Raw genomic sequence first — 27,508 nt, 5'->3', positions numbered from 1 at the left:
CCAGCTTCCAAACAATCGTTTCCCCTCATTGGGCTCTGTTCCCAAATTTCACCCAGACCTTGGCTGGTATTAAGCCACGATTTAGAAGCTTGAAATGTATCCATTTTATTTTCACACATTTTTGTTTTTGTCTTTTTTGTTCAAATAAATTAAATACATTTTTAAACAAAGGTAATCTGTTGGATGACAACTTTTGACGGATGTAATGTTATTTTGTGATTTATGAAAATAATTCGAATTATAGATGGCAAAATATGACTGAATCAACATTGAAACAATGGTATGAAACATTGAACCCACAATGAAGTCTGACATTGAAACGTTATTGAACGTGGTCAGTGACTTTCAGGTTGAATCAACATTATGGTTTCAATTATAACTGACACCATATCAATGTTGATTTAGCCACCATCTGAATGTGGATCTGCATGCACATTTATATTAATTTTATATTGTATGAAAGTTAAGCAATCAATATTGATTCATATACATTTTTTGGTCTGGTAGGTCTATATTATAACATACCAATAAATGTTTCTTCACTGGTGTTAAACACACAATGTTGTTGGCAGATGATGAGTATTTTGTCATTTAGAATTATCTTAATGAAGATTGAAGATGTGTGTGACACAAGCTTAAAAAATGACAACATGGCATTAATATTACATTTTATTTAAGAAAACAGGCATAGACCTGGAAACATGTTTGACTCCTTTTTGGCTGTGTCAAACATGACAGCCAAAAAGGAGTCATGGACGCTGTTCTTCCTATTGTTCATGGAAGAACAGCATCCATGAGCTTAAGCTTTGTACTGTATGAACCAGAGAAACAGTGCAAGCTGCATAACCAGTTTGACTCTGGTTGGCATCACTTTGGTTCATTGCGATGCCTTACTCCCGCTGTGGTGGATAGCGAAGCCACTTCTTGACAGTTTTGCTGTGGAACCTGTCAGTCAGATTTGGATCAAATTGCTGAGAAGCAGCAGCTGAAAAACACAAAGTGAGGAAGGTGCCAGTTTGAGCCGGTTAGAAAAACAATGAACATTGAGAAGTTTTGAAACACACTGGAATATTAAATAGTGTACTGGTTATAGGTCTGAGAAAAAAAACACACAAACAGTTCGGTTCCCCTTGCACAATTAAATTAAGAACTGTTCCTCTATGCGTAAATGGTCTAAATCAGGTCCTCAATGGAGCGATTGCGACCTCTAATGGAGTGACAGAGACACTGCAAGGAGATAGTGAGAATTCAGATTAATTACACATTTTTTGTACAAACTTCTAAGTTACGTCTTTAAATACAGGTTAACATGAATGCGACAAATATTCATGTTGGTAAAAAAAGACATAAAATCATACATTTCAGTCACATTCACCCAGTGAGCAAAAATTGGTTTAGGCTTCCCAGGCTGAAAAATGTTGACAGCCCCGGCTCTAGACTATGTAATGTTACAGACAATGCAAAATGAGAGTTCATCTGTTAAATTTACTGGTCGATACATAACATATAGGAGTATGCATGTATTTTAATGTCTTTGTGACTTGCTGCTTCATTATTTATGCTTTATTATTTTGTTGAATATCATTTCAAATGTTTGTGTATTTTTTGTCCAGGTTGACTTAAAAAATTGAGCTATGAAAAATTAGGCCAATATTGATATCTGATATGAATACTTCAGTTACATCAGTATTTACCAATATTTTTGTTTAATATTTTTTATTTGATTAACCGATTGTCAGAACAAGCCATTAATTATTCGACTAAAATAATCATTTACAACAGTCCTAATTAACACAATTACACAAATGACATAGAGCCCTGGCGCCCTCTTATGGACAACATCACAAACATCTGTTCCTCTCAAATACAATTAGAAGATTTTTGGTTTTAAACAATGAGGACTTGCCAGGCCAGAACAAATTTCAGGTAGGTTTTAATAAAAATATGTCCAAAGATAATGCTTAATTGTTGTTTTAAATTTACCAATGTCCAACATAAGTTGCGTTTTATTCTCGTAATGCTATCAATTCTCAATATATATTTTGTATGGCAATATTTCTCCGTCGTACTTAGTTTTGTTTTATTTCAAGTGGACTTACAAGTAACTTTTCACCAATATATATGACCAATATATATGAGCTTGTTTTTTTTTTTTAAAGTCAATTCCTCAATGTTAATTTATCCACTTAAGATATAGAAAATATGGCTTATAAGTTAAATAATCTGCCAGGGGATTTTTTTTTACATTTATGTATGGAATTTGTGTCAAAAATACTAATGAAGGAATTGATGCCAAATTTATGTTACCCTCATATTTAAATGTAAAAGCAAGAAGCTGAGCCTCTACTGATGAACACAAATTAGTCACTCATCTCAGCTTCTTTCCTTTCCCTCGTGTTGCTTCGTCATCCACTGGATGATGTGGAAGTGGGTCTGTTTAATCTTTCATCAAGTCAAATGATCAGGAGTCACAGTTTCTTCTTTCTCGTTTTTGATTGGACGCTGTGACCAATGGCCGTGTCAACCGCCAATCATCTGCTTTTTCTTTCAGAGCTTTTTTTTTCTATTATTATTAGACACGCCCTTCTAAATGACGTCACGTTCAGCTACGGCTGCACGCACTGGGCTTCAGAAGGGGGTCGCTCATTGCGGTAAAATTGTAAAGAAAACAACACCGGAGAGTGAGTTTGCTGCTAAGCTAACATCACTGCGTTCATAGAAATATCGGAGCCGTTTTGTTTCAAGGTAAGCGGTTCATTGTTTCCGTTAACTTCAGTATTTATGTATTTAGGAGCCTTTTCAATTTGAACCTCTGGGCAGGGTTATGGCCTGGATGTACCGTGTTACGCATGTCTAATATTGACAGGCTAGCTTAATATTTGATACGAGTCATAAATATGATTATTAGCTAGAAATACAAACAAAGCTAGTATGGAGACATTAAATAAACGCATTATAGCAATTTTCAGTCAAATTAGTGTTGCTAAGCAGCTAAACAGAACAATATCATGTATCTTGGTTTCGTTTGTCTTAAATGTTTTATTAGTTGCTTAACTCTAGTGAGTGAGCAAATGGTGAAATGTGCTCACAAACGTGTGTGAAAAATATTTGTGGTGATTCCTCCTAATGAGCTCCAAAGGGGTGTCTTGAAATACAGCTTACCTTGTGCCCTTATGTCCCTGGAGACTGGGAAAAGAAAACATGGGCTGCTAAGTTACAGTAGCTGCTCTATTTCATGGAAATCTCTGGCTTTGTTGTAAAAGGAAACTGCCTTAGCTTTTACCTGGGTACCGTGAACCTGGGTTTATCAGTTTCAGTGATGACAGTATTGGCTATATTTAACTGGAGCTGACTGGGCCTATTCCAGATGGCTTCAAAGATCCCCCAGATGAACTTTCCTCCCTGTGTGTATGTGTCTTTTTGTGATATCACCAAGATCGTGTTGTGAAAACATGGTTTGAGCTAACCCACAGACATCTGCTGTTCAGAGTGGAAAGACATAAAACAGGTGACACCCATGCAAATGAAGGAGAGACCAGTCACGTAGATTAGATACGCAAACGCAAAGCAGTGCTTTTGAGTACTGAATGAATTCAAACATTTTTTTTTAAACCAAATTTATTTATTCATTTTATTTGACCTTTTTTTGTAACCAGGAAAGTCCCACTGAGATTAAAAACTCCATAACCTTTCTTGAGAGAGTGTTGGCCAAGAGGCAGCAAAGGTTATAAATCAATTCCAAATAGTTACACAATTAAAACAGCATACAAATAATTATTAAAAATAGTCACAATTTAAAGAAGTCCTCTAGTGCTCTCAGTCTGGACTTAAATAGGCTCAATAAAATAAATTCAGTTAATTTCTGGTCCATTTGCAACATATTCTTGACTTGAACTATTTTTATGTAAGAAAAGACACAAAACAGTGGGCCAAAAGACAAACTTTAGTGTTGGCATAGATCCTCATTGGTGTAAGACATTAGGGCTTTCTTTTGAATGAAACTCCACCTCAGTGTTTACCCTGTAATCTAACACCAGAAGATTATCAGTTTTTTTTTCTTTTGTTGTTGTTTTCTGCATTCGACTTGTTGGCATAGTGAAAGCAGGAATGTACCGGTAAAAGGTTGAGGTTTTTCCAGCGTCACTTTGGTGCTGAAATGTTGAAACTAGACTTGTGGTTGTTATTAGGATCAAGGTGCCCTTGTATGGAGTAACATAACTGTCAAAAGTTTGTGTGTGAATCTAACGTTCATATTCATATCAGTATTTAAAAAAAACAACAAAAAAAATCTTATTCTAAGACAATGTTGATCAAGATGGGACTTTCACTGATTTCATTATTTTGCGTCATTTAGTGTATAAATCTGTCCATCACTAATCGTTCTCGGTCATGCGTGTTTTGATTATGAAGCCGACAAGAAATCAATCTATGTATCCATGGAAAACCTTACTTATCATATATGATGCTACAATATGTATACTTATCTAGTCTTCTGTGTCACAAACAAGCGAATGTGGCACTAGAGACGCGATCTAGGATACTGGTGGTAGAAGATGGACTTTGTCCCTCCCTGTAACAAGTTAAAATTATTTATTTAACCATCAGTATTACTCTGGACCTGGATAATTACAATAGAAATAAACCGTAAGGCAAAAATCTTGCGACCTCTGATCAGTAAGAGGGGCACCGTTGCTAGGGACGCTGCTGTCCCTACCAATGATGTGTTATACTTCTGTTTACAGAAATAACAGAATGCAGCGATTGGCAGCATTTAATAAAGCCGTGTAATTACTACAAGCAATTTTTTTTAAATTGAGGATTCTGGTATGTTTTAGCCAATGTAAGGTAATTAAGAGGTTAACTTTTTCTGCTATCCCACAATTTGTTGTACACAATGCAGTGTAAATCGTCAATTCATTTAAACTGTGCAACCAGTGAAATCTAAATGGTTCTGCAAGCTTGACGTCGCTGAAGAAGTGCTCATCAGCTGGTTGCAAGAAGGCTCCTACAACTTTGCTTTGCAAATTATCCATTCAGAAGTATTTCAGACTATGAAAAACATAGTCATTGTGTACAAATTAGTGCCAACCTTGTATTAAGGTAACTAAGCTAATCCAACTGAAATGCTTATTGCACAGTCTCTACTAAAAACCCAATTGGTATTGTCTTTTTCTGTGTGTATTATTATGTAAAAATAACTGCAAATAGGTGTATTCTTCACAAACTACTGCAAAATTCAGGCGGTTTAGTGGAGAAGATGGACACAGAGATTATCTGTCGAGAAGAACGAACGGGTTGTTGGCTTTATTTACTCTCACTGCTCACTTACTGTTTGGACTTAAAACAATTTTTCGGTGTTGAAGTTGTTCCTCCTGAAAGACGACTAAATTGTAACTATTTTTTGCGTCGGTGTTAGGGACAGCGCAGTAAGACATTTTCAGAAACAAAACTGTATTTTATGACACATTTAGATGTTGCATAGTTTTTTCAGGCTGCAAAAGGGAGTGAGATTTTCAGCTAATGATATAAAGGCTAAATATATCTCAGAATAGTTTCAAGCATGGGAATACACACATAAACTGCTGCTTTAGTAATGCCAGGAGTGCTAAGATGTCTTTATTTTTAATAAAAAATGCCAACATTGTAAAGCCCTGTTGTACTCGCATACAATGATCTAAAAATTCCCTTGCCTCCTAGCGTATATATAATGAATGCTCATAGGCAGAACGGCTAGAGAGAATATTTTGTATGATTATATCTTTTCATATCATAGTTTTATAGAGAAATCTGACTTGACGTCAATCAGAGATTGGTAATCAACTCCAATTTTATGGTTGTGTATCTCCAATCAGTGTCAAAACGACAATTTATAAATGTTCTAGACAACATTAGTGTAACAGTGATGATTTACTATTTTTTTGCAGCAATAAAGGAAATTTAATCATGTTGAAAATGTTTGTTTTTGTATCTTATAAACACTATACCTATTCCAAACATTGATTATAAAGCACCACGCTGCAAAGCCTGTTTTCCATTACATCAGTTCATGTTTCACAAACGTACCGTGTTTAAGAGATAAGCATGTGTTGTACCAATCATCTTGGCATATTTCCCCAATAGCCACAATAAAACTAGTTGCTGATAATATGTAAGGAGTCCTTGGAAACTGTACTTTGACCTAAATATTGGTAGTATTAATTTTTCCAGAGCAGAAAACAAATACACACACACGAATAAGAGGTTTTCTTTCAGCATCTTTATTTATGTAACTCCTGACACAGAAAGCAGGTGGTTAAGATAACCAGGAGGTGTTTACAGTGTACATACAATGTGACGAAGAAATCCCAGGAGGAGAGGCAGAGATTCAGATTTCCGTCTACCCCCATTTCTTCCATTGTTAATGTTTTACGTAAATGCGGCGACGGACATCACGGTGGCTCGTGATGAGCTTCGGATCTGTTTCATCACAAGCCATTACCGGTTAGCTGTAAAAATCCACTTGCCTTCAACCTTCGTTCCACTTGAACAAAGGTGTTTCATTCAAGTGGAATGAAAAACCTTCAGGTATTTATTGAACTCACTCAGAAAAGCTTAAACATTAAAAAGCTTTACCTGGAATTGTGTTTGAGTTTTCTCCCTCATTTGCACAACGTTTCACACAGCCCTCGTAATGCGAAATGTGTGATCTAGTTGGGCTTCTCACATTTGTGTGTGAACGAAAAGGGAAAATGAGGTGCGAAAGTGCAACCAGCGAAGGCCGTCTATGGTCACATTCTTTTTTTCTTTTTTTTAACTCTTCTGTTCCCTATGGTTAATTTCAGCAGCCTCATTTTGTACGCTGGAGTCTCTGTGAAGCGTAAGCTAATGGTACTTATCTCTGGTGCAGTTGTGATTGACCACTGAGCTGTGAGACGCCTTCGGCAGTCATGAAAACAATCTGCGGGGATTTTCTCTGCTGCATGTGGCTGAGTTTTCGTTCTGTGCAGGAACAAACTGGTCGGTGATCATAATGTGTACTTTTTCTGTGCTGGGAAACGGTTTTATCATTTTTGTCCCTTCCCGAGAATGGTAGGATGTCTTATCTGGGCTCAGGAGAATTCATTACCTAATGTGTCTCTGGAGGTTACCTAACCATCCTACAGGAAGAAAGGGCAACGGAGACAGCTGAGACTCCTGTGTGCTCTACTCTCATTGTTTACAGCAGAATGTAGGGCTAGGTGGAATCATGTCTCTCTCAGTCTTGCATAAGAATGCTTGACGTTATAACAGATTTAAAAAATAATATCTAGTAGTTTTGTGATGTATATTATTGCTGACTATTTGGTTCATTACAACTATAAGTTGTATTTTATTGGGATTTGATGCGACGGATGTCTGGGAAAATAAAACTTTGGCGTATTTACTGGGAAGATTGAACTGATAATGAAGGTTTCCGAGCCAGTGTTCTTCCTGTGGAACTGTTAACAGGCGTGTCAGAGGAGATGTTTTTCTTCTCTTTATCAAAACCAAAACTCTTTTGAACTGAGTTTGATTTGGGGGTAGAAGTACCAATTAATCAGAGTGGGAGAAACAAAGAAAAACTCCCTGCGAGGGAGAGACGGGTGCAAGGCACCGTGTACGTGACTGAAAAGATACGAAAGCAGAATTATAAGTTTCACTTATTCTTCCCTCTTCTTCCTCTTTCTTCTCCATCTCTCCCTCTAGCCTGATCTCTGATTATTCAAAATTAAACACCTAAAAACAAATGCTCATTTCTTTGATTGACTCAGTGTTTCACTAATTATCAAAAGAATTTTCCTAAACACAGACCAACACCAAGTTGTGTTTACTTGTGAAGTGGAAGAAAACCAGTTCTGAGCAGGTAGAGACTGAAATGTTGGCCCATTGTTCTTTGCCAGATGGCTCAATTCACAGTCTGATTGGCTGGATATTTAATTTACTGAGTGGGTACAACAAAAATGCCACAGATTTGTAATTGGATTTGGGTCCTGACTTTGACTAGGCTCTTTTAACTTAGCACCAGAATGCTCTTTGTTGTGCGTTTGGGATCATTGTGCTGCTGGAGTGTGAACCCCAGTCTTATTCTGATTCTGCACCAATGCGGATGCCACTGGGGGGCCAGGCCCGCCCACTCAGGTACCCAGGTTCTGCCGAGATGGACTACACTGAGGACATATCCACTACAACAGTTTAATCTGTTGTGTGTTATGTCTGAGCTGTCTTTAAATGCAACGTGAGCATTCACTTGTGAAGGGAGGTGAAAGAAGGATTTTACATGAAATCAAGAAAATTATAGACAACCTTTAGCATCCTCTTCAAGAGACAGACTCTTTAGTGAGAGGCTTCTTCAAATTGGCTGTAATACAGACTGCTACAGGAGATCTTTCCTCACCATCTCTCAACATCTACAGTCACTCTGAAGAATTTTGAATTAACGGGTTGCAACATTTAATTTGTCCTGCAGATCAATACTCTTTTTTTTTAATTGAATCAAGTTATGCTGTTGGATTCAAATAATGTTAGCTAAATGATTACCCGTTAACCCGTCGTTATGTCATGCTAATATTCGTAACAAGCTTACTGATTTTGTTATCTATGTTACATCCCTTGCTGGTAATTTATTGCCAGGAATAAACACAATATTTTTTCATTTCTGTGTAGAACTATGTGGAAAGAGAAGTTACTTTTTTTTTGTTACAATTGAGCAAAGTAAGGGAGGCGACATCAGAGCGGAGGCCAGCAGCAGGGACAATGACTCAGGGTGTTCTCGCGTGAGGAGAAATTAGAACCTGCCGAGAAAAGAAAACGTCTGTTGGAGGAAAAACCAGAGAGGTAACGAGGACAGGGTTTTTACAGACATTTCAGGATTACTCTCTCATTCACACCCCACAATATGTTTTGCCTGTATGGCATCTAGCACAGGCAGCAGCATACTGTTTCTGTTCTGGCTCTGTCATTAGTTTAAATGGGTGTGCTGGCCCTTTAAGAAAACTAGGAAATAATGTTCAGCCAGTGTGTTACAGAGATAGCAGAGTATGTCACAAGAGACTGATACAGCAAGGTGTCGTGTTCTGTATCTGTGGTCAGATTAAGAAGTATTCCTTGTAAGTCCCAACTAAATTCATAATTGGATAACAGATTGAATTTAAAGTGGAATTATTTGCAGTATTTTGGAATGGACATTTATTTTATAATGATGTAGTAGGATATGTTCAAATTTTATATTAAGGAAAAATTATTGCATTCTTGTTTGTATGCTGAGTTTGTTCATTTCAGTTTCAAACCTGCCACATTAAAAAACAAGTCCAGTCCATTCAGGCGTTTCTGACTTTTTGCATGCGATGTTTAACTGACCGGATAGAAATGGACGTCAGAGATCAGAAACATTGGATTAGTAATGAAGACCCATGGATAGACTCCTGCTATCCATGAACTAAAGTTTATTCTAATATGACTGTAATTACTCAGCATTTTTTGGTGAAACATGTAAATGTCACCGTTTCCATCATTGTGCTTGTATTATTAAGCAACCTGGTTATTTTACTTGAAAGGTTCCACAAATGTTTATGTATTTTATTAAATAAAAAGCCTGTTTACTGTGTGACCCCACAGTCAGCCACAGCAACCCCAGCTAAATCCCTCTGGAACTGGACCTAGTCTTTAGTTTTCTGAAGCTTCTAACTCTAACTGGACAGAGAAAAGCGTCAAGTCAGCATGATGTTGCCACTACTGTGTTTCTTAATGGGGATGGTGTGTTAGCTGTTTTCTGAGTCCCTTAAACGCTGGGCTGGACTTCTAGTCGTTTTCTTCTTTCGACATGCAGCAGTAACAGCATCACTGTTCAAACATTTACTTACAAAACATGAGTCTTGTATCATTTTCCTCCCACTTTACATTTACGGTCGACCATGTGTCGACCTATCACATAGAATCCCAAAGAGACACCGAATTTTGTGGTGGTAATTTGTACTAAGTGTGGACTAAAAAGTTATTTTGTCTTATTTTTAAACAGTGACTCTTCAGCCCAGAGATGAATTTCGAGCAGCCGCCTCCGTACCCAGGCAGTGGACCTTCTGCTCCAGGCTACCCAGGGCAGGGCCCACCTCCTCAGGGCTACCCACCCCAAGGTTATCCTCCACAGGGATACCCAGTGAACATGGACCAGCCTAACCCGGCCTACCCTAACTACCCCGCTGGTCCAGCGGGTCCAGGAGGTCCCTATCCTGGCCCAGGTCAGCCCCCGTTCCAGGGGTATCCAGGCCAGCCACAGTATGCCTGGCAGGGTGGACCCCCTCCTGGACCCATGTATGGGGAAGCCCCAAAAAACACAGGTGAGTGGTGTGCAAAACCCTCTATAGTGTGAATATGGGATGTATTGTAATAGTCAACAGAAGATATTTGATACCATTGATGATATAGGAAGCACAGTGCTGAGTGGACTAGCATGTTAAATGCTCTGTAATCGCTTAGATGACTGTTCTAGAGAAAGTAAAGTAGACACAAACAAAAATATATAAATCATATCAATAATGGAGGCTGTTAAATATTACCAACCTTTAATTTTTCCTGCATGATTTTACTTAAATTACATTCCTGCAGTACGTTTGAGCTAGGAACACTGGGTTTTTGTCTCTAGTGTGATTAAAGGGCATGTTTGGCCCTTTTTACACATTTGTTGCACTTTCTTGGGCAAATGGGACATTTTCATTAGGCTGCCGCTGTTTCCCCTTAGTTATCCACAGAACAGGCTGTGCAGCACCACGTTAATGAGCGCTGCTGCTGCGGAGCTCTCCGAGTCTCAACAGCATTATTAGTTCGAATGGAGTGCTGCACGTGCCATATCTCATTTTACATATGCTCACCAATATGGCCCTGCGACTGCTACTACTGCAGAGACGTATTAATGGCAGAACCACAACAACGCCCTCCAGCTCACCTTTTCTGGTTTTTATACATGCGGAGTCACAGAAGGCCTAAGTGTTGGATGTATTTAAGCCTCGTCATTGGTTTTGATTTTTCAAATCAAAAGTTTTGACACAAAACAATCCTTGATTGACACATTGCCATTGTGATCAAGAACATGAGCAATTATAAGTAGGACGTTTCAACTCGTCTGCAGAAAGATGACGTGTTTTTATTGCCCATCGTACAGTGTGGGGTGGAGCTTAATTTAAGATGCTAAATTAAATTTTAAAAAGCTACTCGGACCATTTTACAGGAAATGACTCAAACCGTTTCCTGGAGCGTTTGCTCAATCTTCTGGAGAAAATGCAGTTAACTGTGCTTTACTTTCTTTCTTAAGTTACATTCTTAGTTATTTGAGTCACCCATTACAGCTTTTTGTAGTTTGTTGTGTTTCTAAACCCATAACTTTGAAACAAGGGGTTACCAATAATCGACCTGCTGATTGATTTCCTTAATCGGCTGATGGTTACATGTGGAACCGATGTGATCTCCCTCTACAAAGGTCTGAAAATAATTGATAAATTACTAAGTTAACAATTATCCCCCCCACTCTTGTCAACTTGGCGACCTTAATTAACAGTGTAAGGTCTAAAAAATTGGTGTAGGCCAACATTGAAATTGGTGGGTCAAAATTGGTAAAACTGCAATCAGTGCACCCCTATCTGAAACAAGTACGTGTTAGTCTATTAAAGTCAATAAAATATACTAACTTCCGTATCCAAGCATAAAAATCAGGTCAACAATTCAGATTTTAAATCTTTTTTTTTTATTGAATCTTTGCTGAAGTTTAAAAACTCCTTACGAATCAGTTTGTTGGTGGATTTTCTCTAATCCACACGTCAAATAGGCCTAAATATATACCGTATTTTCAAGACTACAAGCTGCACAAGTCAAAAGACAAATAAGTCACACCTGTCGTATTGACCAGCCAATGATCAGCCAGAGAAATTTAAAACGTGCAGCTTATAGTCTGGAAAACACGGTACAGAAATCCCCACTATTGTCATTCAGGTCAAACTCACCTTGATTGTGTGATTTGTAGCCATCAGCAAGCTTCTGGCGTCACTCTGACTGGACATGGATCGCTTTTCATGGCAGACAGTTGTAGGTTTATCTCAGCTGGCGTGTTTAATTGCTTACACCTGGCGTTTAGACATAGTCCGCTGAATTTTAATAGGTTTGATGTCAGAGCTTTGGGAACGCCGTTTCAGGAGCTTATTATTAACCTTCTGCTTAATGTTGAACTCTATTTATTCCTGTAGTCTCACTTCATTAAATTTAATCTGTCGCAGAAGGGTAAGGCATTGTTAAACAATGAAACAAATTGTTTCATTTAGCTGTTTGGAGCTCCGGTGCTCCTCAGTTTTTTATAAAAGCAAAACGGAAAAATAAAAATCTCAAAGGTACATTTAATTATACAGATTTATGGATTGTCTATTAAGAACGGTTTCAGCTCCACCAAAATGTTAAAACTGATCAGAGTTCAGGTAGTCGGGGATCCTCATGCTTGAGTTTAGAATCGAGGTGCGTTAATTCATCGGTCGTGTTAGAACAACATGCGAAACATAAAGTTCAATGTAAAGCATCCCAGAGAGAACAGAGAGCATAATTAACATCGAGACGTTTTATAAAAGGTGGTGGGGTGCATCTGCAGATGCAGTTAAGTCAAGATAAGCATTCTCTGGTTGATCAGGCTTCTGGCTGTGAGACATTTAGATCAAGACAAGAGTTGTTAAATATTGGGCTTGGCACTAATCAGATCATTGCATCGTTATCAGAGCTGCTTTCTGTTTACGGTCTGACCCGAGGCGGATCAGGCTGTTAAAGGCTGGATGACTGGTTTGCTCTACATAAATGATTAATCACACAAACGAGGAAGGGGAGATCCATTTATTCAGCACCTGTGTTGGATTTTTTTTTTTCTTCTAGTTTCCTGTTGTGAACATCTGCTAAACTTCATACATGTCTAACACTCTCTTCTAATGTTTCTAATTAAAACCTGTTGACTGGAGGAGATGGAAAATCTCTGCTGTCCATGTGGAGTAAAGGAAAGTTTTACTGTTTTACGCTGAAATCTCATTAAATGCGGCCAGCGGTACAAAGAGTACTCTGCTCCTGCTGGATTGTGGATCTCGGCTGCCATGGTATCGCCATGGAGATGTGCCTCCTATGAGGAATGTAATTAGAGGAAATCATATCGGCCCCTGGTTACCCTTGAACTCGCTGACAGAGTAATTCTGGGAAATATCTCTGGTTTTCGGCTACTTGTTTTGGGAGGAATAGAAATAAATCACCAATTTCCTTTGCCCTGCCTTATCGTTTCTAACCTTCCGCGTGTCTTTCCCTCTCAGTGTATGTGGTGGAGGACAGGAGAAGGGACGACACGGCGGACACCTGCCTGACGGCCTGCTGGACGGCGCTGTGCTGCTGCTGTCTCTGGGACATGCTGACATAACGTCCTCCTTCATTTTGTTCAGCCTTATTAGTCTCCTGTAAGCTGAAAACCTCATCAACCTTTCCCCTTTCTTCTTCTTCTGCCTTTAAAACCTGGCTCCGTCTCACCTCTGCCCCCCCCTCACCTCATCGTCTCTCCTATTTCTCAATAAACAAAAGCTCCAGTCTCATAGGGAAGTCTTTCCGCTCAATGTGAAGTCCTCGGCTCTGGTAGACTTGTCCACAAGTTGTCTTGTAGCGGTCTGTAACGGAGCTTCTTAACACCAACATGAATCTGAGGCTCTTTTTTTTTTTTTTTATAAAACAAATTGCACACCTACACACAACCTTCACACACACGCATTGAGAAAAGATGCACATTGTACGTGCTTGTTCCTTCAGTATACACGGATCTCAGGCTTATCTAGTGTGATGCTCTTTGGCACTTTACAATGATTACCTCTGCAAGAAACAAATCCTGCCTGCCTGCCTGTTGAACCCTGACCCCTGTGTCCTTCCCCTTCGTCCGCCATTCCTCAGCTACATTAGCAAACAAAGGACTACTCTCCCATTATGGGGCTCTGTTCCCAAATTTCACCCAGACCCTGGCTGCTAATGAGCTTTGGGAGGGTTGACGTTTAGAAGCTTGAAATGTATCAGTTTTATTTTCACACTTTCACTTTTTCTGTTTTTTGTCTTTTGTGAAAATAAATGAAATGCATTTTTAAACACAAAGGTAATCTTTCTTTGGATGACTGTTAACTTTTTAATGGCTGCAATGTAATGTGCTTTCATTATTATGAAAAATGATTCTAATATTATTTGTAAGCTGAACCTTGGAAATGTATCTGGAAGTATCATTAAAAAAAAAAAAACAACTGTACTTGCTCAACGGAAGAAATCCTCTTAGTCTGTGAATGCCTTTTTTTTTGCTTTGGATGAGAGTCTTTCATTAAAATAATTTATTGCTATAATTAAAGACTTTGTCGTTTCCAATTATTGGGTGGATTGCAGCAATATGTATGGATGTAAGTGGAGTGTGCAGAGACTGTAGATCAATACTAGCTGCAGAAACCTGGAAATGTTGAGCTTATGTTCAGCATGCGCTTCCTGGTTACACTTCACACCTCTGGTAAAAATGTCAAAAGCATTAAGAATACATTATTGTAGATGCATGGGTATCTAGAAAAATCAAATCTTTAATTTGAGGGCTCAGGTTTGGATGGCCTTTTGCAGCACTTTGTGTTTGGCCCCTGACCACAATTCAATAATGAAGCTACAACCGTTTGATTCAATTGGATGTTTTTTTTTGTAGGATGAAATTTGCACTGAGATTTTTTTTTTCTTGAAAACATATCTTTTTAAAAAGTTACAACACTAAGTACCTTTCTTCCAAAAGTCCCTGCAGCTTATTCAGATACAGTTTTGCTGTAATAAAAGCTGTGTGCGTTTTTGTCACGTCTCTAGGTAACTGAATAATGACACAATAGATCAACAGAATGTAAAACTCATCATGTGGTGGAGATTCTTCAGCAAGGACAGGAAAGCTGGACAGAGCTAATGGGAAAATGGATGGAGCTAAAGTAAGGGACCATCCTGACAAAAAAATACAGAGTGCAAAAGGCTGGTGTGTGCCGACTTCAAACATCCTCAGAATTATATTGGAAAAGTTTAGAACAAAGCAGGCTGGGTAGTAACGATATAACTTTTTTTTTTTGGGGGCGGGGGGGATGTACATTTATGTGAGTGTAAATAATATTGCAATAATAAGAAGCATTGCTACTCTTGTTAGAGTAAACTTTACTGAATCATCGTTTTATCTAAAAATGCCAGATACAGACACACGTTTATGTTTGAGACTTCTTGTTTGTGCACCAGTTTCATTGTATTAATGTTATTTTCTTTCCGCTGAGCCTGTTGGAGAACAAGTGAAGATACAGCAAACAGTAAATGTTGTGACTAGAAGCATTTCTCCTGGTTTTAGCATACAGTATACGCTACCTACTAGAAGCATTTACTTAATACGTTTTGTTTTGGAGAAGTGTTTCTTCCTAAATTTATTTTATAATTTTATCAATTTGTATTTTTCTTTAGTCTCCAAGATATCAGACTTTGCACCTAATCCATAATTTTAAAATATTACATTAGCAGTTATGATCCGTTACTCATTAATTTAATACTTCTTGGACATTTTAGCAAACTGTAACCTTTATTTGAGTAAAAATACGTTTGAGTAGAGCTACTCTTACTTGAGTATAAATCTTTTGTTCTCTACCCACCTCTATTGGTAGCAGTGTGGCATTGCAGCAAGAAGTTCCTGTGTTCAAATCCCAACCTGAATGGCCCAGTCAAAGACCACACATAAGCACAATTGTAAATCTGAAGCAACACTCAAAGCTGATTTTCAACAAAATTCTCCCTCCGATCTGACTGAGCTTGAGCTCCGAGAATGTAGAAATGGGTTCAAATTTAAGTTACAACATGTAAATAATTGTTGGAGACAAATCCCGACAGACAGGTAGCTGCAGTTAAAGGAGGCTCTATAATTGGCATATGGACCCCGGATTGTTCACGTTTATTTAAGAATTTTGAAACCAGTACAATGTTTTCTTCCCACTTACGCACCAAATGTGTGTTGTTCCATCCACATAGTTCCTGAGAACAGAAGCTGGGGGCTACTGTTTGCTAGCACACGTTCTCCTTGTTCTAAAGGGGCAGTGTTATGTATGTTTTTTGAGCTTTACATCATATTATAATGTTATTCCGTCATCAAAAATATACCTGGAGTGTTGCCTTGATTCTCTCATGAATGTTTCAGAAATCTTTTAATCTCCCGTGGCAACCATTCAGCTCATTCCGAGCTCCCGCCTCTATGAGGCCAGCAGCCATTAGCAGCTTGCAGCAATTAGCCAGCTCGTTATAGGAGCTACTGTATTTCTCAGTGAAACGCTAGTAAAAAACGTTGTGATGACTTCCTGGAGGCGGAGTTTAAGAAAGAGCAGGTCCTTCTTAAAGAGACAGAGGCCCAATTTCATTATAACATCAAATGTCTTTTAAGTGATATTTGATATAAAGCATTTTATAACTGAAGGTAACACAGTTACTTGATTGCGCTATAAAACGGCACTGCAGGGAAAACACATAATCCTGTCCCCATTTAAGGAACTGACTCAAAAATCTACCGTTTCCTTGACTATGATGCGTAATTAACAAAGACTGGAAACCTTGGCTTTCCAGCGCATCACCAGGGTTCCAAAGATTGCTTCTGAGAAGCAACTAATGAGAGCGGACCGCTGGTGCCTGAACGACGATGGCGCGCCGTCCTCAGACACAAGAGATGAGATGAAAGCTCAGTTGAAGTAAACAATTATGTTTTATTGATAAGGTTCTCAGAAGAGCCTCGTTTCAGTGAATGTATAAGAATCATCCTCTGATAATACTGATTTGGTACATTATGACATCCAGCACGAGTCTCCTCACAGTGAGAGGGATCCATTACTGCTACTGCTGTTGGGATCTAGGACAGAAAGAATCTGCTTCCAAACAACAAACAAACAGAAATGAAAAAGAATAAGAAAAAAGAAACTTTGGACCGATATCGTAGATAATGGAGTATCAGAGTGCCACAAAACTCTAGAGTAGTAAGAGCAGCTAAAGGTTTCGCACATTACAAGCCACTTCCTCTTAGAAATATAAAACTTGATATTCTGAACAATATTCTACTGTGCTGCATAAAGTTAAGTCTATACACTGTACATCGAAATATACTTCGAAAAAACAGATTTCACAGTTTTAAAGACTTTATTTAAAGTATAAACTGCTTTTTAAAACACCTCATTACATAAATTACTCTTTTTGCCAGTTGACTATTGTTTCCCCTGTCAGCAAACCGAAAACAAATACAAAAACCAAAACAAAACAAACAAAAAAAACATTTATTACATATCTTACAAAACAAAAGAAGCTCGTCCATCGATGTTCGTCTCGATAAGAACTGGTGACTCATTCATGATTGTCATTTAGTACTAAGAATAAATAAATAAAAAAAGAAACGAACCAAATAAATACTAACTCAGCATGTCTGTCGGACTTGGTGAGTGATGTGTGTGTGTGTGTGTGTGTGTTTGAGTGTTTGATCGCGCTGTACAGAAGTGCCTTGGTGAAAATCTCACAATTCTACCGCGACTGAAACGTACAAAACTACGGCATCTACGGTATACGCAACATCCTGAAGTTTTTAAGTGTAGTCTGACACATATGTATGGGGGGCGGGGAGGGTGTGTGTGATTCTGCTCCCCACCCACCCCCGGTTGCAAAATAAACAACGTGGTGCTATGCCACTTTCCACAGATATAGCTGTCGTTTTTTTTTTTTTTTTTTTTGACTTTTTGTTTGTTTTCCCTCTCTCTCTCTCTCTCTCTCTTTTTGAGTTTATGCTTCAGCTCATCCTCATCAGCTCGGATGTTCATGGATGCCGTTGTCCTGTTGCTTGGCTGATCGGCGGCGGAACTGGACGGACGGTGGTGGACGGACAATGGGAGGCCTGAGACAGGGAGACGGCTCGCGTTGGCGTCGCTGTTTAGTGATGCATGTCGGGTGATGGCTGGCTGCGCTCTGAGGAGGATCGGTCTCCGCTTTGGTCCCTCTGCCTTCAGTTTTCTTTATCGGAGACGAGACAAGCCGCGATTCGCGGAGGCTGCCGCGGCGCGCGACCCCCGCCCTTCCCTCCTCCCTGCGTTGTCGTGGCTGCTCTCGATGTGACCCAATAAATATGGGCGAAAATATCACTATCTTTTTTAAAAAGGGGAATCTTCTTATTGGGTAAGCAACAGTTATCAGAGTTCTTCAGTGCTTCTTCTTTTTTTTTTTTTTTTGTCAGTTGATCAAAGTTTTTTGTTTGTTTTTTTTTCCAAAAAACAAAAAAAAATTGACTAAACATTTGTATTTGTTTTTTTTTTTTGTTTTTGTTTTTTTGCCTGTGGCAGTAAAATCAACAATATGTTTTTCATACTTTTTAAAAGTCCCTGCAGCGTTCCGTGAGTAACCCCGTTTGTTGGTTAGTTCTCCGTAGGTTTTCAGAGGAGTAAGAAGGTTAAGGAGGCTGGGTTGGAAAAAATCAACAAAAAAAAAAAAAAAAACAAGGGACAAAATCCGGAGATGTCAGGAGAGAAGGGAAGAGTCAGCGGGGTTCGGGTGGGCTGTTACCTCCTGCCCATCTCGTTCTGTCTGAGAAACTGGACGTTGTTGCTGCTGTCGGCCAGTTCTGGGTACTGCTCCACCGGCAGCACGTAGTAGCCATCGTAGCCTTGGACCCGACCCGCCGTTAGAAGCTGCTGCCTCTCCCCTTCGGTCCAAAGGCGACTGCCGCCTTTCCCGTCCCTTGCGCGCTGCTGCTCCTTGGCCCAGGCCCCCGCCAGGGCCCTCTGTCGGGCCAGCTCCAGCAGTCTTACCTTCTCTTCGTCCACCACGTCCACAGAGAGCCCGTAGCGAATGCTCAGCACTAGCGACGGGACGGCGAACTCCACGGTCACGCCTCTCCTCGACCGGCCGCTCACCGTCACGTTGATGCCGCTCTCCAGAGACTTCCGCCCGTTCGTGAGCCCCAGGGCCAGCAGGTCGCTGTCGGCAGACCCCACTTTCACAAAGTAGTGGCAGTCCCTCCCGTCCTGAGTGTAGTGAGTGCCCTCCAGGTACTGGGCGCCGTTGAGCACCAGAGCTATCTTGCGGCTGTCGTCGCTGGCCAGCGGCGACACGCCAGCCACAACGCGGCCCTCCTTCAGCGCCAGCATCACTCCTCGGCCGACGATGGGGGTGCTGGTACCGAACCAGTGGCCGGGCTTGTCTTTACGTCTGCGGCGCTCTTTGTTGAGAAGGCGGCCCTCGAGGGCCATGAAGGCCTGGTTGTGGCGCTCTGCCGCCTGCTGCACGCCGGTGATGAGCTAACATGACCAAGAAACAAAAACTTGTCACTGAAACACAACATTACGACTCAGAGCAACTTCCAGACAAATGGACATTACGTCACTTTGTGATGCCCACACCACTAAATGAAATGTATTAGATTCAACTGAAAGTAGTGCAAAATTGTGAAATTTAACAATATAATTTATGGTTTTCTACAAACACCAAATGTAGGGAAGGTATTTTTGGTATTTGCTTTGATGTTCCGAAACAAATCCAGTCCAATCAAAAGCCTTCAGAGCATTTGGGCTTCTACAGAAAGTTAAACCATAATCAGTCACTACTCGACTTCTTGGTCAAAATTCAAATTGCTGCATGAGATAGAAAACTTGTCACTGCAATGCCTGAATACGACGCCAACGTCTCCTCTGATGGCTGATTATGGGCACTGAAATATCAATATACCTCTTGTAAGTTTTTACATCTGTCTCCACCATGTTTTGTTTTTATTTTTGATTTTAATCACAGTTTTTATTTAACGGAGACACCGCATTTGCAAAATTATGTTTTTTTTGACATTAGCAGAATATATATATATATATATATATATATATATATATATATATATATATATATATATATATAAAAAAGATTTGTACGTATTTGTGACGGAAACGCAGCGAATACAAAACGGTTAGAAGCAAAGCATATTCATGTGTTAGGGTTAGTCACAGCCAAAAACTACATTCAATTGAAAATCTTTGGTAAAAGTTAATATTGACTACTCTTCATCTGACCGGATTGATCTTAAAAAGTTATTTTCAAAGAAGACAACAGAAAGTTCACTCTAGATGTCGGTACAAAACAAAGCGTAAAAAAAAAAAAAAAAAACAAATCCAGCTGTAATTGGAGCAAAACGTGGTTTAGAGGTGCTGAGTATAAATGCACAGAACACTTTCAAGATTTTTATTTAAAAAAATAAAATACAATCATATATCCTTTAGCTTCCACTTATTTATTTTGCATTAATTTACAACATAAAATCTGGAATAAAGCAGTCATTTCTGTGGTTGCAATAGATAAAATGTGAGTAGTGTTTTAAGAAACAATTTTTTTTACTCAAAATTTGGTAAAAAAAAAAAAAGTATTTTATAGTTACTGTAAAAATATGCATCAATTTACTTTTTGGATGGTTGACTTTACCTGTCCGTTCTCACAGTGCTGGGTGGCCTGAAGCTCATACGGCGGCTCCACAAAGTAGAGCGAGTGTCGAGGGAATCCTGGGATTATGTTGCTGAGCTGAAAGCCAAACATCACCAACCAGCTCTTCACATCTGCAGCAGCAGACGAGACACAAAACACACTCTGCTAAATGACACAGTTAGACATGACAGGAAAGGAATCATCAGTTTTAGCATTTAAAAAAAACCCCCAAAAAAACCAAGAGTGTCGCCTCTGTGAATCACACAGAAATCGCTGTTTATTCCTGCAGATTACTGCCGTTATCAAAGCTGAAGTAAAGCTCAGTTTACGTTTAGTGAGCTGAAATTAAAAACCTCCCAGAGTTGAATGTCCCAAGATGGACCCGGCAGATCCGAGGCATGTCTGAACATTGCGTTATGCCTCATTATCCCGGAGAAGGAACAATCAACACCCGACGACGTTCTCTACCTGTCACGTAGTTTTTGACGTCCAGCATGTCGCTGAGCGGGTTGTTGTTCTTGAACATGTACAGATTAAACGGGGAGAGGTCTCGTCCTATCTTGGGCCACATGCTGTAGTCGGGCGAGGTCCAGCGTCCGGCCAACACGTCGTAGTCTCGTTGGGTGAAGTGAACCAGCTTGGTCAGCGGGTCGTACAGGCCGCCGTGGAAACCCACCACCAGCTGGAACTCTGGGTTAGAGTCGAGGTACACCTCACCGTAGGCCGTGTACTGCACCTGGGTGAAGCCAACAGGAGAAACGTTACTCTCTGACGGAAATGCAGTACAAGGATAAAAAAAATAACAGATTAAACAATGTTGGGCTGTACCTGTTTGATCATCTGCCCGTTGCTGCTGAAAACTGCCAGTGGGGTTCCTGTGTTGTCGGACGCGATGTAATATTCCTCTCCGCTGCTCACCTCCATTGCAAACAAGTGGCCCTAATGAAGAGATGATTCAATTTTTAGGTCACAATGCTCCTTCAAAGATAAAACGACATGAAACAAAATGAAACTGTTTGGGCTGCATTGTTCACCCTGTGAATCCCAGAGAGAAATGATCAGAGCTCCCTGATGCTCAGCATCCTGCAACCTCTGGTAAAGATGTGCAGAAAGCCTTAAAATGAGTTCATGCTTGTGTGTATTTTAACCCTACATTTAAGTAAATCCGTTTAATTGGGGAATAAAATGTAGCTAGCACACAACAGCTATAAGCCTGGTGAACCATTTTTCCTGTTAATTCGGTAATTTGACCCAATGACAATACTAGAGTTTAGTAAAAAAACAAAAAAATCTTGTATTTTAAAAACGTCATCATGTCAGGCACTCTCAAGATCCCAGAGTACTTGGAAGAGAAAAACGCCCACAGCATCATGGGTCCTCCACTATGGTGCGGTGTTTTCAAAAATTCATTTGAACGCCAATGTTTTATAGTCCTTCATATTTTAAAGACTGGTGAAGAAGAAATGAGCGTCTATGTCACATTTATAACCCAGGGAAACAGCAAGCTGAGGATTACAAATGAACACCTCCTAACGCCTTTGATTAATCTATAAGACTAAAAAAATACAAATTAAAAAATGTTTTTGTCGCCCTTCTCTGTAGGGTTGATTCGGCAGGCAGATTACTTTGGCTCTTGGGATTTTTGTCACCTGTAAAGATGATGCTTCTGCACCGACAGACACTCAGCTTAAAGACTTTTGCACATCTTTACGACGAGTGCTAATCGTTGCACACGGTGCTGTACTGAAATACGAGGACACATACTGATAACTCAAACATACCTGCAGGTCGTAGTAAAGCGATGAGATGTCAGAGCTGGAGTGGTTGAAGATATGCGTCACCCTGGTGGGATGGTTCAGGTCAGCGTAGAAGAACTGGAGGTGCTGTCCCAGGCTGTTCCGCGTGGACACCCTACGGCCGAGCCCGTCGTAGTGGTACACCACGCTCCAGCCGCCCGGTCCTCTGTTGTAGGCCCTCAGGAGCTGACCTTTGGAATTGTAGTCGAAGACGTCCGAGCCGCGCTGGCTGAGGAAACCGTCCTCGTCCAGGCGGTACTGGACGTCTCCCAGGCGGGTGATGCGGTCCCTGAGGTCGTAGCGGAGGGGAAGGATCCGGGCGCTGTTGCCCGGATTCAGCAGGTGGAGGTTGCCATTCAGGTCGTAGCTGTAGCGCCAGGTGGACCAGTCGTTCACCTGTGCAAAACGGTGAATTATTCAAAAGCTTTTTAGCGACACTGCAGGCGTAACTTTCCCTGGTAACATAATGGGGGGCCGGAGGAGGGAAACTCAATCTGTGCAAACAGAAATTCACCTTGACACCACTGAGCTGTCCGTCTCCATCATAGTCATAGCGGTACTGAGTGGTGTTGGCGTAGGGCCCAATCTTGAGCTCTCTCTTCACAACCCGGCCCATGCTGTCATACTGCACCGTCATCCAGTACATGAGCGAACGGAAGATCTCGTACTGGACCTCCTTGATGCGACCGTGGGTGTCGAAATGCTTACTCAGCGTCATTACGGCTGTGGTGATGATTTGATTAATGTCATAATAGATGACCCCGAATTTCCCAAAGTGCTCCACCTGTGGGAAACAGGGAAATAGTCAGGGAAGAGTCCGCAGAAGGACAGAAAACACATCCGGCACCTAAAGAGAGACGAAGATGCCGAGCTGGCGATACGGGCGCACCTTTCCGGAGATCTCATCGTATCGGTAGAGGTCAACGGGCAGCGGCGTCTCGCTGATGACGGGCTTCATGCTGGCAATGCGGAAGCTGTTGTCATGGTAGGTGTAGTCGAACCTCGCGTTCACCATGCCCTCCTCGCTGAAGCGGTAGATCTGCTTGTCGATCAGGGGGCCCATCTTGCGGTAGCGGATGGTGCAAGAGAAGCCGCCGCTCTGCAGGTTGACCATCTTGAGAACGCCGGCCGTCTCGTCGTACCCGAACGTGACAACGGTGCTGTCGTACACAATCTCCGACAGCTTGGCCAGCTTGCCGTACTTGTATAGGACGCGGCGGCCGGTGCCCATGTAGTGCGTGGCCTGCGGCCGGCCGTCCTCGCTGAAGTCGTGGATGATGGAGGCGTTGCTCTCCGGGGGGTTGTAGGTGTTGCGGATGTAGCCGACAGACACGTGCGTGAACATGGTGTGGCGGGCGACGCTGGGCATGGTGACAGCTGTGACCCGCCCCGAGGCGTCGAACTCAAAGACGTACTGTCTTTGGCTCTGCAGCAGCAGCACCATGGACTGGAGGAAAAGAGCAAAGCGTTGAAATACAGATTAATATAATAGCATTATCAATGGATGACTTGCCTCCTGTGAAATAGCACCGGGGGTAATTTGCTCTCCCTTGACAAATTTGCACCTTCGCGACCATAAAAGTGATGTATCATTTCATTCAATTCCCCAATTCAAATTACCGTCGCTATTGCCTTTCTTGGCAAAACCTAACTCCTGCATGGCTCTTTTAAAGATGGATGTACTTACTTTATCAAGGTAGCTGTAGCTCCAGATCTTGCCGTCCACAAACGACCGGGACAGGATGCGACCCTGGGAGTCAAACTCGGTCTTCTCGCTCATGCTGCCCCTCTGCAGACCCACGAGCTGCCCGGTGGGCGAATAGGAAACGTTGACGACCGCCAAGCTGCTGCTCGGCAGCCACATGGCCGGGCGGCCCTGAGTGTCGTACATGATGCGCAGCGTGAACTTGCGGTGATCGTCGTAAATCTTCTCAGTGCGGGTATTGCGGTCGAAGTCGATGGAGAGAAGATTGCGTCCGTGAGCCTAAGAGAAAAGCAGTCGATTCACTCCAGCAGATGTTTTTGAGGTTCAAAAACGAGCAAAGTTTCGTACAAAGGTTTTACACCGCTTCACTATTTCACAAAAAACACCTGAAATTACATCGTAAACGAAAAAAAATTAATAAATAAAAGTTTAAGAGTTGTGAATACCTGGGCACTGAGTGTTTAAATCAATCAATCATTCACTTTACAAAATTAGCAATTACCCTCAGCTTCCTCCCAAACACGGTGATCCGACCCTTGGTCTGCTCTTTGCGCAGACGCCACTCGATGGAGTTGAGGCCGTTGTCAGTGGGCAGGGTGATGTTCCTCCGCCCGATGGTGGGGCTGACGGAGCCTGCCAGGATGTGGGGCTCGGTGTGGAAGCTGATGCCCATCCCATTGGCATACATCACTCTCAGGGTGCCGTTGTTGCACAGCTGGTAGCTGTTCCTCACCTGGTCTGTAGGGAGAGATCAAGAAAACAGAGTTTAGGAGCAAAGACTACGTTCTGCAATCGGGTTCTTGGAGCCCGCAGCAAACACATCTAGCATCTCAAACAGCAAATATTGATTGCGGTTCAACGTGGTCCGAAATGGAATGAGGAAAAACGGCCAATATTTATGGTTAGAAAATACAACTTGATTAGATCAGAAGAAAAATCACATGTGATAAGGCTAAGGCTAATAAATTAAACATTACAGAAACTTGTAAATGTGAAAGTGGTGTTTATTGCTTAATTAGTATTATTTTTTATTTCTTAAACCACATATATTTAGTTTGTGTTCACACACACACAAAAAAATGAATGGTTATTTATAGAACCCAGGCATTGGGTAAATTCTGCTGGATTGTGCTAACAAATCCTTTGGTCAAAGAGATAAAAAGGAGCCTCACATCTTTTATAACCTGCCAATTTGGACTCCATGATAAGATTTAATGATAAAATCATAAAATTGTACTGTGTACTAATGTTAATGTCAGCTGGTTGTGTTAATTACTCCAATTCACACTAAAAATAACTATTTTGTGGAGTGAAGTTAACAGATTTCTACTTGCCAAGTATTTATCACAAGCGACTACTAGCTATATTTAACTTTTACACCTTGACCAAATATTTGACCACAACACCAATATAAACAGGTAAAGAAGCTATGTTTACATCCACACTTTATGCTTTCTTACAACTGTATTTTAATATTACATATATTTTTTGCCTGCATTAACTTAAACTTGGTGCTTAAATCAAGCTAGTGCTAGCTCCGATTAGCAATGACACAATGGAAATCGTTTGTAAAGTCAATATGCAAAGTACCTTTATACACCGAGTATGAATTCTTTTCAAATTCAAGTGGCTAAACAGTCATTTTATTTCAATGCGATATTTAAATGTAGAATAAAACTAGAAATAAAAATGATTCAGACAATCTTGCAAGATTGTCCTAGATTAGAGTCTTGGCTGGGATTAACATACTGGGGTCTTTCCTCCCACCTTACAAAGACATGCATGGTTTCCACCTTTGGGGGGGGGGGTGATGATCTAAGTTAGTTTAGCTTAAGTTGGTTCACATTAAGCAAGAGGACTTGTGTGTTTTTCACACAGAAAAAGGCCCTTTACATCTGCTGGTATCTTATCGACATGAGAGATTTTCAGTTAAGGCTCATGTCAAAAATAACACGATCCAGTCTGTAAAACAGATGGTTTCCTTGATTATGTCCTTTAGAGTGAAAAATAATCTGAATGAAAGCCTTCATGCTGAACTGATGTCCCTATACCATCTCTCCATCTTTACAATTTATTGTCTTTCTCACAAGAAAGGAGTGAGATAAGCCCGTCCCTAATGCCGAGGCTAATTTTCCCCTCTGAAGTTTGGAAACAGACGTCTTGATGACAATGATGGAGATAAAATTGTTTTTAGCTGATTTCTCCCGGAGATGCAGAGTTTGGATCTTTCTTTATTCAATTTACAGAAAGGTGAGAAGCTCAGTTTTTTTTTTTTTTTTAATTTGACACTCTGCCATAAATGACAGTAATCCATAAGGCCAATTTGTAATAAAGCTCCAGGCACATTTTAACAATGCCTCAAACAGACAAGTGAAGCGTTTTTTTTTTTTTCTTTTTTTCCACTGACTTGGCAGCACCAGCCTTTAGATAAATCTTTCCTGCTCGCTCTGTCTGAACAACCTCGTAATAAAACGGCGGCGAGGTTGAGGGAAAGACAGAGAGGGGGTGAAATGAGAGCCTGAGGGGCCAGGGAGAATTCACTGCGCAGGAGTTAATGAAGAGCGCGAGGAAGAGCGGGAAGCGAGGGGAGACGGTTAAGTGAGGATGTCAGCGGAGAGGCTGAGCTGAAAAGCCACACGGTTTGGAGGAAACCCTAAATGACTTAAAAGCGCGGCGAACAAACGCTCCGCCGGCCGCCGAAACGCAGGTGGAGCGCCGCCGACTGCATCCGCAACCCATCCGGCTCGACATCCGCGCTAGCAGCATCACCGCGGCTCGCGCCGGTCAAGGGGAAGGACACAATTATTCTTCTTCCTCCTCTTTTCTAAACACACCAAATAAGCTCAGGGATCATGGGGACCGGCTGAGTGCGCGTGTGGAGAGAGAGAGAGAGACGGAGAGAGAGCTTGAGGGATGAGGAGGATTCACTCAACGTGAGTTAATGAATTTTGCTGGGATGACATTCAAAAGCTGGATGACCCAGATGGGATTAACAACTTATATATTGGTAATTTTTTATTTTTTTTTCCCACCATAAGAGGGACTGAGAGGAGAAAGGCGGGGCAGAGGGGAGGAAAATAATCTCCCGGAGCGCGCACATAAATGAATGAAAATTAAAATGGGAGGCCAGCATATTTACCATGACAGAGGGGAGGCTGCGATCCTGAAAGGAGAACTCTGTGTGACTCGTCGTTACTTAATTAAAGTCTTCCGATTGGACTTTTTAAGGCTGGAGAAAAAATAAATCTGAACACGGAAAAAGTGAGTCCCTGCTGCTGCGTTTAATCGGCCTACCTTGCACCACCGTGTAGGAGGCTTCGACCGAGGACAGGTTGGTGATGACGGTGACGTCGTCGTCCCGGCTCGAGCTCTCGATGTCTATGTTGATGGAGCGCTCGATCTCGCGGTGGAGACTCGTCACCATGCCCGTCGGGTACGTCACGTTGGTCAGGCGGCCCTCGCTGTCATACCTGGGGCGGGGGAAAGGATACGATTTAACCCAAAC

The 27,508-nt window shown here is 41.1% G+C and overlaps 2 protein-coding genes and 1 long non-coding RNA gene across 4 annotated transcripts in view; 1 reads left to right on the top strand and 2 right to left on the bottom strand.

The window, feature by feature from the left end:
* Nucleotides 1-662: 662 nt before the first annotated feature.
* LOC148157140 (uncharacterized) lies at nt 663-3,399 on the bottom strand. Its single transcript, XR_015764499.1, has 3 exons — nt 3,284-3,399; nt 3,163-3,186; nt 663-985 (listed from the first exon to the last, which is right to left on the bottom strand). It is a non-coding gene; the product is annotated as an uncharacterized LOC148157140 (long non-coding RNA).
* On the top strand, nt 2,596-14,377 carry LOC106907364 (cysteine-rich transmembrane module-containing protein 1). Of its 2 annotated transcripts, none has more exons than XM_014973036.2 (3): nt 2,596-2,745; nt 10,013-10,331; nt 13,317-14,377. In XM_014973036.2, the coding sequence occupies exons 2-3, from the start codon at nt 10,031-10,033 to the stop codon at nt 13,418-13,420; spliced, it is 405 nt and encodes a 134-aa protein (XP_014828522.1). In that variant the 5' UTR covers nt 2,596-2,745; nt 10,013-10,030; the 3' UTR covers nt 13,421-14,377. The 2 variants fall into 2 exon arrangements, with proteins under 2 accessions (XP_014828522.1, XP_087865876.1); XM_088009750.1 differs by lacking the exon at nt 2,596-2,745 and adding an exon at nt 8,695-8,832.
* Nucleotides 14,378-16,752: 2,375 nt separating this feature from the next.
* The window catches only part of tenm2a (teneurin transmembrane protein 2a), a 328,161-nt gene continuing 317,405 nt past the window's right edge, over nt 16,753-27,508 (bottom strand). Inside the window, exons 27-36 of the mRNA XM_088009751.1 lie at nt 27,298-27,473; nt 24,506-24,741; nt 23,986-24,282; nt 23,188-23,745; nt 22,813-23,082; nt 22,284-22,694; nt 21,331-21,441; nt 20,971-21,238; nt 20,503-20,633; nt 16,753-19,337 (exon numbers count right to left, since the gene is read on the bottom strand). Of these exons, the coding sequence (XP_087865877.1) occupies nt 18,600-19,337; nt 20,503-20,633; nt 20,971-21,238; nt 21,331-21,441; nt 22,284-22,694; nt 22,813-23,082; nt 23,188-23,745; nt 23,986-24,282; nt 24,506-24,741; nt 27,298-27,473 (3,196 nt within the window). The 3' untranslated portion in view covers nt 16,753-18,599. The remainder of the gene's footprint in view (nt 19,338-20,502; nt 20,634-20,970; nt 21,239-21,330; nt 21,442-22,283; nt 22,695-22,812; nt 23,083-23,187; nt 23,746-23,985; nt 24,283-24,505; nt 24,742-27,297; nt 27,474-27,508) is intronic.

This window comes from Poecilia mexicana, unplaced genomic scaffold (genome assembly GCF_051168715.1).
Source record: "Poecilia mexicana isolate PSO_F unplaced genomic scaffold, ASM5116871v1 scaffold_10, whole genome shotgun sequence".
Lineage (NCBI taxonomy): Eukaryota > Metazoa > Chordata > Actinopteri > Cyprinodontiformes > Poeciliidae > Poecilia > Poecilia mexicana.
The sequence above is the reverse complement of the archived record's forward strand: the minus strand, read 5'-3'. Positions and strand labels throughout refer to the sequence as shown.